The sequence below is a fragment of the Ciona robusta genome, chromosome 13, assembly GCF_009617815.1.
Source record: "Ciona robusta chromosome 13, ASM961781v2".
NCBI lineage: Eukaryota > Metazoa > Chordata > Ascidiacea > Phlebobranchia > Cionidae > Ciona > Ciona robusta.
In genome coordinates this window covers 2,637,468-2,648,677 of record NC_143247.1, presented here as the reverse complement: position 1 = coordinate 2,648,677, position 11,210 = coordinate 2,637,468, and the positions used below count along the sequence as shown (strand labels likewise).

The 11,210-nt window shown below is 36.9% G+C and overlaps 1 protein-coding gene across 2 annotated transcripts; it reads right to left on the bottom strand.

Annotated features, from left to right (window-relative positions):
- Positions 1-136: 136 nt before the first annotated feature.
- On the bottom strand, positions 137-10,730 carry LOC149725794 (toll-like receptor 10). Of its 2 annotated transcripts, none has more exons than XM_089891453.1 (17): positions 10,523-10,730; positions 9,792-9,964; positions 8,407-8,578; positions 7,797-7,990; positions 7,373-7,512; positions 6,246-6,337; positions 5,664-5,785; positions 5,208-5,343; positions 4,620-4,793; positions 3,904-4,202; positions 3,453-3,644; positions 2,921-3,019; positions 2,545-2,738; positions 2,062-2,244; positions 1,662-1,725; positions 1,168-1,379; positions 137-938 (listed from the first exon to the last, which is right to left on the bottom strand). In XM_089891453.1, the coding sequence occupies exons 1-17, from the start codon at positions 10,656-10,658 to the stop codon at positions 500-502; spliced, it is 3,021 nt and encodes a 1,006-aa protein (XP_089747579.1). In that variant the 5' UTR covers positions 10,659-10,730; the 3' UTR covers positions 137-499. The 2 variants fall into 2 exon arrangements, 1 of the variants encoding a protein (XP_089747579.1); XR_016386408.1 differs by having other exon boundaries at positions 343-938; positions 1,634-1,725.
- Between the last annotated feature and the right edge of the window lie 480 nt (positions 10,731-11,210).

Sequence of the window (11,210 nt, the reverse complement as noted above, 5' to 3'; positions counted from 1 at the left end):
TAAACGAAAATGCAAAAGACATTTATTTCGCATTAAAACTCTCTTCTACTAAATCTAAGTCATTTTATTGGATTTATCAAAGAAAATACGTAAACACGTTCGCTTCAATTCAGCTTTTTTCTAAAATGAAAAACTGTTTAGAAAATCGCGCCACTTTTTATTTAGTAATCTCTAGCAGCCTGAAACGTTTTTTTTTTTGTGGAATAAAATAATATTTTTTATTATATTTGGGGACAAAAAGACGAATTCTGTAAATTTTATTAAAACCTGTTATTTTAACTTTTACGTTGATTAATTTAATAGAATATTTAAAAATAAGCCGAAACTAATCTAAAAACAATATTTCTAGTACACATTTAAAAAAATGTACTTGTTATTTAAAGTATAGAATTATGCTTGCGGTTTATCGGTGTAAATAAGAACCTAAATGGAATGTATGCGTTTTTTATGCATATATAAGCGCATAGATAAGTGCAGCATCTACAATAATACTCAAACCCTAAAAAAACGATTTCAATCGACTGAGTGAAGTCCCTAACTGCTGCCAGCGTTTTTTCTTTTCCATTTTCGGTGGATGATTGTCAGCAACAGTCTCTGGCACAAGAGGAAATTCTTTTTCTGGTATAGGCGGAGGTTCTACCGTACCATGCAAATTATCGAATTCATCAGGAACAGGCGACCGGCGCGATTTTGTCGGTCTTTCAAATTCGTCAGAAACGGGAGATCTTCGCGATTTTTTCGGTCGGTGTTCGTGGCGTCTCCGTAATGATGTCGTGCGTTTACGATGACGTCTTCTTCTTCTACGTCGCCCGTTCGGACTTACGTCACGGTCACGTGGTCTGACGTCAGCCTCTTCTTCCTCAGCGGAGTAAATGCTCTCCGCGTCTTCGCAGTTAGGTGGAAGTAGTGTATGCGAACGTTTGCCTCTGTGGCGGTGACTGAAATAAGAACACGGTACAAGCTACGTCGACATAAAAATACACCTTTCTTATCTACAGTATTGGTTGGGCAAGACAGTCCCGGTTTTCATTCTCTTTATCGTCCCATTTGGTAGTAAACAAAGTATATTTACATAATTATACAACGGTATTCTCGGGCCTCTAAAAAAACGTAAAAAACACAATATTGAAATTCGTACTGCGATACATAACAGCCTAAATGTATTACCTCGCGTATGCATTTCTACTGCTTATCATTTCATCATCCGGATCTTCAGGTATGACGTCATCAACCCTTACGTCATCAAGCCTTTTCATCGTCGAATTCGGAAAGGTTCCGACAGGAGGGTCAAACGAAGAAGGAAGTGTTATCAAAGGATCGTCTTTTACTTGGTTACTAACCGTATTTACTTCTGGCTCTTTCATTGCTGGCCTTCGTACCTAATAAAATATAAGTACTCTTACAATTGCGTCTAATGTAGTACGTAGGTTAGAGTAAAATGATTACGGTTTAAACTCTTTTATCCGTCTATTCCATGCTGTTTAATAAAGAATATTTACAGAAAATCAGTAAACAAAGAATATTTACAGAATTATATAACCATTAAAAAAAGCGTTGTTAGTTGTTACAACAAAAATAAGGGATAATACCTCTTTGTGTTTTATGAGAACGTGTCCGGTTTATTACAACTTACAAGTAATTATTACTCTGATATGGCATACCTCACACACGACTTCCCCGTTACGATCTATCCCAAGACGACGGAGGCGGGCGGCTCTTGCGGCACTGAAAATACGGCCAAGGAATTTTAACAATTATATATTATTTAGTTGTGTACTGAGTGGTAAGATGGATACTGTCAGCACGTAAGCACCACATTTCCTAATCTCATTTTTAACAAAATGTAACTTATTTATCCCGTATCTCCATTAGGCCAAAATACACCTTGTACCATTGTGCTACAGAACCGTTAATATATTGTTTCAACCAAGAGCTACAGGAGCTTAATTACAACGAAAGAAATGAAAAAGTGCCATCTTGCCACGCGAGGATATATATCTTATTTGTCATTTATTTATTTATTTATTCAAACATTTTAAACAATACAGCGCCACATTTCACCTGATTCCTATCTCTGGTTTCTCGTCGTCTTCTGCTCGCCTAGTTGAACGAATGGTGCTGACGTCACGGTTTTTGATGACGTAATCATCCAACTTTTCAACGTGTCGTGCTGTGGGCATCAAGTCACCATCGTCGGGAACTTCTGTACCAAGCCAATTGCGCCTTGGACCGCTTTCTGTAGTTCTGTAAGTACGTAAACATAGCAACATAAAGTTCACCTATATCTTTACGAATACAATAACGAGGATCATATAATACTGTGGGGTAAGATGGCCACCGTTAGCACATAACATACCATTTTTCCTGAACGTGTTTTCAAGAATAAACAACGCTCTTTTAGAGTCGCAAGGATACGGTTATAGAATTTTGCAATTACTTTTTTGTTTACTAACAAACGGAACGATATGATAGAATAAAAACATTCATACACAATCTTACCCCAACCTACTATATTACTTTTATTAACAAATGATATTTACCAACCTACACACCAGGGCACACAAAGTGTCCCAGAAATAAAACTCCTGCCTATGCCGACCACTCTGTGGGAATTGTACGAACGATTTCTCCACCATAAGTCGCTGAAGAGCAACTGGCATGTCCTTCCAAGGTGTAGCATCTAATAGAACTATAATGACAGACTCTTTCGGGTCTTTCTGCATTCGTTCATGTATTGTCTGAAGAGATAAACAAGCAAATGAATAAATGATTGAATGTATTTTTATTTATCCTCGCATGACAAAGTAACGTCAGCTGTTGTGTTTTGTTTCATACACCTCATGTCCGCTTACGTGTTACCACATGTGTAACTCTGTGGGTGTATATGTACAGGTACAAGTATGTTGGGTATAACATTTACCTTCAAGATAAACACACACGATTCTTCCCCAAGAAATTCAAACGTGATGATCAAAACGATCTTTCTGTTGGAGTCAATGCAGCTGTTCAAACGATCAATCTGGATACAAATATATAATAAGTTAAGTGAAGATTAATTTAATCTTCGCTAGTGTATTTAAAGAATAAATATAAGGTTTATGTCTTGTTACACGAGATTGATTTTTTATCGTCCCATTTAGTAGTAAATACAAAATAGAGTAGGGTGGGGGAAGATGGGACACCTTTTCATTCCATTTTCTCGTCCCATTTGGTAGTAAACAAAAAACATTCTAATAATTATAAAACCGTATTCTCACGACTCCAATAGACCGTTATTGATTTTTTAAAATACGATCAGGATATTTGGATATTATGTGCTAAAGGTGTCCCATCTTCCCCCACTCTACTATATTTACAGAAGTATATAACCGTACCCTCAAAACTCTTAAAAGAGCGTTGTGAAGTTTTGACATGAACTATCTTTATACCAACCTACTATACTACCTACATACCCGGATCGTTTTTCCGACAGTAAAAACGTCCAAGTTGAGCGATTTCTTCATTTCGCTTTTCTCCAAAGGCATTTCACTGTCAGCACTATTGGAAGATTGCGTGTGCCGATGCAACTTTGGTATCATCGCGTTTAAGATCCATGTCTGGTTAGTTTGGTGGCATAGAATAGCAGCATCGTTCCAACTGTCGTTCTAAAATGTATAGTTTATGAGTCAGGGTGATGGGCGAACTGTGGCTCAATGATGATACAAATCACTCAGCAAGTTAAATACGTGCTAACTCGCAGGCGGACACGTGGTTTATAAAACAGAGCACCCTTGTTATAACGGCTATTGTTGCCGCCACGCAATCATTTGTAAGTTACATTAATCCATTTATTTATCCCGAAGTATTTATGTTAAATTGAATATTATTAAATCTATTACCAACGTGTGTTAACTGTGTTCTTACTTTTATAACAATGTCGCTCCCTTCTTCGTATTTAGTAAACTTCGAAACAACTTTTCTTTTCGGGTCTTCATTCTTTTTACAACACCACTTCTCGCCTTTCTTTTTTCGCCTCACAATTACAACAATGACTGTTGCAATGACAATCCCAATTAGACCGACTAAGGAAACAGGGGCAGCAATTGCCCAAGGGGGTACTGTCTCTTTAGTACTGGTGACTTCGTCACATACAAGTTGGCTGGAAATAACGTTTATAAGCGGTTGATTTCGTAGGCCTACCGGCATAAAGCACGAGTATAAATCTGAAAAGAAAAAAAAATGGTATAAGAAACCTATATAGAAAATATTCTAAGATAGAAAACCGTACACAAAACATGTGGGGAAAGAAGGATACCGTTAGCACATAATATCCCATATTTCCTAATCGTGTTTTTAACAATTAACAATGACGCTCGTTTAGAGTCGTGAGGATACTTTTATATAACTCTGTAAACATTCGTTGTTTACTACCAAATGAGACAATAAAAGGAATTAAAAGCATGAAATATCTGATCTAATTTATTATACTGAACGTAAACAGTCGTCTAATCGGGCACGAAGTGTATGAAACAGAACACCCCTGTTATAACGACTGTCATTGCCCCTCCACGAGAGGATAAATAAGTTACATTCATTCAAAGAATACAAACCGTCAGCAGATCATAAAACCTTAGACTTACTTAAATTATTGTTAAGCAATAACACGGACGTGGTTTGAACATAATCTACAAAACTGGTGATGTGGCAATCGCATCTGTAGGGGTTGTTTGAGAAGTCGGCTTTACGTAATGATGGTAACATTAACTGTATTTCATTCTGTACTGTTCCAATGCGGTTGCCTTGTAAATAGATCTCTGAAATAATGAATAGTAATCAATTAAAGAGATATTCTAATTGCATTTTACGTTGTTGAGGTCCTGCAGCGCGACATGCTACGGGACCAGAGATTTAGGCCAGAATTGGCACATTACCTCCTAAGGGAAGAAATAAATGGAGCTTTTGCGAAAAGAAATGGTTAAACTTTTTTGAATTCGTATTTGTACAACTCTGGCCTAACTCCCAAGTGCTCTAGCATGCCTCAGTGTGGAACCTCGCCCATATAGAACATAATTGGTTGATTTTAGTCAAAGCACATTTAAAATGGCAGACTTATTGGCCGGGCTCTTACAATAAAACATTTAATGAACAATAGCTCAAGCCTACACCCCATGCCGCGCCGTAGAACCTCGCCCATATGGAATAGAAAAACCCAATTTAAAAACTCCTACCTTTTAGTGCAACCAAGTTGTACGTGTTGAAAGTAATCAGATTGTTGTAACTAAGATCCAACGATTCAAGATTTGATGGGTATACGAAGGTTTGAGGGTGGAACTGTTTCAATGTGTTAGAGCTAAGGTTCAAATCCTGGTGAAGAAAGTTATAGTTAATTAAGTGGAACCAAAGTTCAATTAAAGTGAGTATGTGGCATACTAGTGAGTCTGTATTCAGCTTACAGATATACAAGTTTGAGACTTTACGCTGCTACCATTGTGGGTGTATATATGTATTTTGGGGAAATACATTTAACGGCAATTGCTTCAAACTTAGTGGTAACTTATGGGTTGGAGCACCCCGGGTGTAGAGGAAACGGACCAATTCTTGCCTAAATTCTAGTCCCCATGGCATTTCATATACTGTTATGGCCCATATAGAATAGAAATATACTATAAAGGTATGGCATTTACCTTTAGTTCTCTCATAAACATGAAATCATCAATACAGAGTTGAAGTATTGAGTTCCCTGATAGATCTAATCTTCTTAGCACTGTAAGGCTTGATAGTTCGCTACCAATATTGCTCTGCGCAGCTGTAATAGAATAACAAGATTGTTGGTTAGGTTGAGACTCAGTTTAGCTTAAGCACAAAAGTTTCTGATATTGTTATTCATCATAAAACAAAAGTAAACAGTAAACTACTAGACTAGATGGAAATGCAAGATTGTTGGTTAAACACTGTAGCCTGCATCGAAACGACTACTGTTTTTTTGTAATTAAACATAAGTTACAACGTATGGTAGACTATACTACATTAGATGAAGCAATAACAGAATGATGGGTAATTAAATAAACAAATAAATGTAACTTATTCAATAACCTAGCGTGGCCGGGCAACGTTATAAGGCGTAATCGAAACGTCAGAACACAAATACATTCCAGAAGAACTATTTAGAAAGCAAGTATATGCCAGGCACTTGGCAGCAACAGCTTTTAAGTACGTGTCCTATTACAGGGGCTGATATGTTTAGTTTTATTCACTCCCCAACTTACTTGTTCGTTCTTCAACTGGGAAATAATCTTCCGACGTCACCGTATCAACCGACTCGGCAGTCGAACATTGTCCAGACTTAACTCGTAAAATTCTGTCACCAAAAATTAGTTATACAGATCATACATTGGTTATTCTAAGGTAATGGAGTCAAATCTATTCATCCCAGGTGCCATGAGATGCCTCACAGTAAGATTTTGCATAGAAGTTCTGTATTACACACTAATAAAACCATTATTATTTATAAATTTTTAAAAGATATAGTTTCCAATTGTACTTATTTTCGCTTTTAATAGTTGCATTTACAAAGCTTTGTGCCATATAACAATACTATAGTGATTATAGCAAAATAACCTATAGCGACCTCTTCCAAAAATTTCAAATCAAGCAAATGTAATACAGTTGTGTACAGGCAATAGCAAATCAAGTGATATTAAAAACGCTAAAGTTTAATAAGTCTATACACGACTTTTAGGCTGCAAACCGTATGTAAACAGTCACACATGCGCCTAATCCGATGGGATATACAATCCATAATATAGTTATTGACTCTGCCTAAGGGCAATGCAAAACCAGACACATAATAATCCACCCAGTGTGGTTGTCTATAGTAGCTAGTAGGATAGGGAAAGATGGAACACCTTTAGCACATAATATCCAAATATCCTGATCGTGTTTCAAACAATTAACAACAGTCAATATGGGAGTTGTAAAAATGCGGTTTTTATAACTCTTTGAATTTTCTTTGTTTTCTACCAAATGGGACGAAAAAATAGAATGAAAAGGTGTCTCATCTTCCCCTCTCTACTATAAGACATTGGAATGACTTATTTGGATGTTACAGCAAAAAAACATTATAAATGAAAACAACAAATAAACGGTAACTGAAAATTATTTATGTTGCGGCATGATCATAATATAAATATATATATATAAAACTAGTAAAAAGAGAAAAAAATGTAAGGCATATATTCAAAAAATATTCACTAACAAAGTTACATATATATTTGTTAACTCGTACGCGAGCACGAGGTGTATGAAACAGAACACCGGTGCTATACCAACTGTGGTTGCACTGCCAGGACAGGATAAATAAATTACATTCATTTAGTATTGCTTTACAACTTACGAGTTATGTGACAGATCTAGAACCAATATATTTGTTGGTAAACCTTTTGGAATTCTTGTCAAAGCGTTGTCCTTTAAATCTAGGAGTTGAAGCGATGGCATACTTTGAAATGTACCTCTTTCTATGGCCGTTAGTTTTCTCTGTTGTAAAACATAACGTAAGTTACATGCCTGGTAAAGGTGGCTGTACATAGTATCCGGCATGCGAATTCGCGTGCGAAGTCTTATGCAAACCCATTACCGAGTTCCGCATGCGGCAGCGAAATCCGGACAAAATAGACAAAACGGACAATTCCGGATACTGTGTACAGCCACCTGTATACTCGTAAGCGGGCGCAGGGTGTGTTGAACAGAACACTCGTGTTATAAGCCACTGCCGTTGCACCACCACACGAGAATAAAGCCGTTTAAAGTATAACCTTTACCTGTTGTGCGTCGCATCCAGTTATTCGAATCTCTTTTAAATGGAGAAGCCCGCGAAAGGTTCTAGCTCGCAAGATGCGCATTTCAAGACACGACACATCAATGTATTCAAGACCTGTAGGCAGACGCCCGTATGGAATCTCAGGAAAGAGGTTGTTAGATGCCACGAGACGTTTTAGTTGGGTCATGTAGCGGCCTGTGACAATATGGGAAGGTAAATTGGACTTCAAAACTAGAGGTGTTAGGTAATAGATAGACTGTAACCTATACCATGCCGCGTGAAAGTAAAAATTGATTATGACTCCAAAAATCTGAACTCAACGTTACTTAAACACATTACATTGTTATTATATATAGTAGGGTGTGGAAAGATGGGACACTTTAATTGTCAGACAAGACCTTTTTAATTTTATTGCTACGGATCCCCATTTTATGATAATCAGGAAAATATTCTTACAGAATTATTCGACAGTGTTATCACGACTTTATAAAAACGCGCGTCAAAACTTATTACTGTTTTTAAACAGTAAACAAAAATATGTAAAATAGATACAATATATTTTGAACTCTTAAAATACACCGGTTTTTGTTTCTTATATATAATTACTTTACCTTGCGGGTCCTTTAGCATAGGAAATCTTCTTATATTCGTATCAGATATATTCAAAACTCGTAACGACCTTGCAGCTTGCCCAAGATCGTTTATAGTTAAGTTACCAAGCGGGTTAAACGAAAGGTCAAGGAATTCTAAATGGGAAGCGTCGAACGCAAAACCGTCAATTGCCTGAAACGTAATATAGTAGGTCGGTCAAAAGATAGCATGTTATGACTAAGTGCAACTGAATATATGTTAATTTATACTGCTCGTGATGGGTTTAGCAGCTACGCTTTATTTTAATACTTTTTTAAACTAGTTTTTGTCCGTATAGCGTGTTTGAAGGACTGTCCTTATGCTGCTAATTCCAGAGATGTAAGTTAATATGTGCTAGCGGTATCCATTTTATCCCACGGTATTGTAACCATGAGTGTTTATTATATTGTCATACTTGTACCAAGTAAAATATAAAAATGAGCCGTTTTGTAATTTTTGGAACGATAAGTCCATTAATTAGTATAAGCTATGGCTTTACTCAAAACGAGCCGTCATTTGGTTCTTCTTATACAACGTATATATATACGTGGTAGTTCATTTATACTGTTTACAAAGTGTATCAAATCCGTTTTACCCGTTGCAAATTTAAATCACACGGCAAACCCCAACCTTTAAATATGAAAATCAAACTCGTAAAAGGTATAAACATTGTTTCACGCTGATAAACAATGCATTATTTTATCACGAGATTTCATTACCATTTTAGACTATATAGCACTTAACGGTTACAGTCTAATTACAATTTATACCATAGGGGACGCGCAAATAGATAAGGCGCATACATACATAAACTGCTATCACTTGATGTGCCCTAAAGGTTAAAACGCATAAGCAATAAATCATACGCGCCATGAGTAACGTTTTTTATAGATGCATCAATTCAATTGTAACACCTGCTGTGTCTTGTGCAGGCGATTAGTTTTACACGCAATAAATTAGTTATTCGTGCTCGTAAAATAACGAAACGCCCGGTGTTATGACTTATGTTATTGTCGTTTTGTTGGATGGGGCAATAACGTAATCGGCAGTGTGTTTTAAATCACGCGCCTCTTGCCCGCTGTCGAGTTAAGCATGTGTGTCGTCTTATACACTAGACACACACGGTGTATTCATACACCTCACACTCACTGTCAAGTCATATCGCAAGCATATTCACATACACCAAACCCAAGCAGCACCCAACCCATACATATATCCAGCGCATAACGTTACATATATGGTAGCCTATCTCGTAAGTGCGCACGGGTGTATGAAACATAACACCCATGTTATAACGACTGTCGTTGCCCAACCATGCGAGGATAAATGAGGTACGTCATTCATTTATTCATATCAATTACCCTACCGTTATTGTGTTTCGGGATAAATCTACTGTGCGCAACTGAACCATCTGATTAAAATCTCTTCGTCCAATACCAGTTATCACATTATTGCTGAGATCAACCAGCGTAGAGTCTCCAGGTATATCTTGAGGGACATTAGTTTTCTCAGTGTTGGAGCAATTGATCGACTTTTTATCTGAAATGCAATTTGCAAAACGTTACATGATGATTGTATAAAACACGAAATTTTTGTTAAGTTTCAATTTAAACATGGCGGCCCATATGCAGGATACAGTTTTAATCTTAAACGTCAAAATTCAGTTTCAGTGATATCATTTAAACCAATACCAAAAGATAAGTTCTTGTAAAGTAGTACGCATGAAGGTATTATATATTATTGTGGGGTAAAGGCTCGATCCTACTACCTTTGTGGACGTTTGTGCTCTTGTGCAAGGATAGCGAACGGAAATGTTCCAACCCAGTGGTCCTTTATGGGTTATCTAAATTGTCAGCCTAATATAGTACAATGGGAGAAGATGGGACAAGTTACATTTGTGGTAACTCGTAAGCGGTCACAAGGTGCATGAAACAGAACCTCTATATTTTATAACAACTGTCATTGCCCCGCCACGCAAAGACAAATAAGTTACATTCATTCATTTTTTAATCAGCCTACTATTATAAACCAATTAAGCCGTACACCTCAAGTTCGTGACGTATAGGCCACGTATGCTACACCACACAATCCACTTACCGTTATTAAACAAACCGCAACTACAGCTCTGTGGGCAGTTTATACTTGTACGTCTGACTCGCTCTCCATGTACGGATAAACCACAGAAAACAGTAACAACGATTACCCACGCTGTTATGTATTCCAGTTTCTTCATTTTGGAAGTTATTTTTCGCCTAATTTAATCCATAGCCGTTATGTAAGCTTTAAAATATAAAAAAACAGCAAATTAAAATAAATAGCAATACTATATTAGGCATTGAAAACCGAAATCTGCGCTGAAATTTGCATTAGCCAACAATGGTACTACCTGGCCTCGAATCTAGTACCCGTTTCTAATTAGAGTCCTAATCACTGCACCACAGTTGGTATGGCTTCCACCCTATAGTGAAAATACCAAAACATATACCCTATTATACTTCTTAAAACTAAATGAACAAATCATTGTAATTATGTGTCCTCGTCCCGCGGCAACGGCAGTCGGTACAACTAAAGTGTTCTGTTTCATACAACTCGTTTTCGCCCACAAATTACTACATTTGTAACTTAGTGGTTCATTTTATCCCTTTCTCTCGCAGTATTATATACAGTACACTAAAACCATGCTTTCTAAAACTGTTGTATACTCGTCTCGTTTGTTTAAAGCCCACAAACCCAAATACATTAAACCAGTTATGCAACATTACTCTCAATACAGTTAAGACTTCTG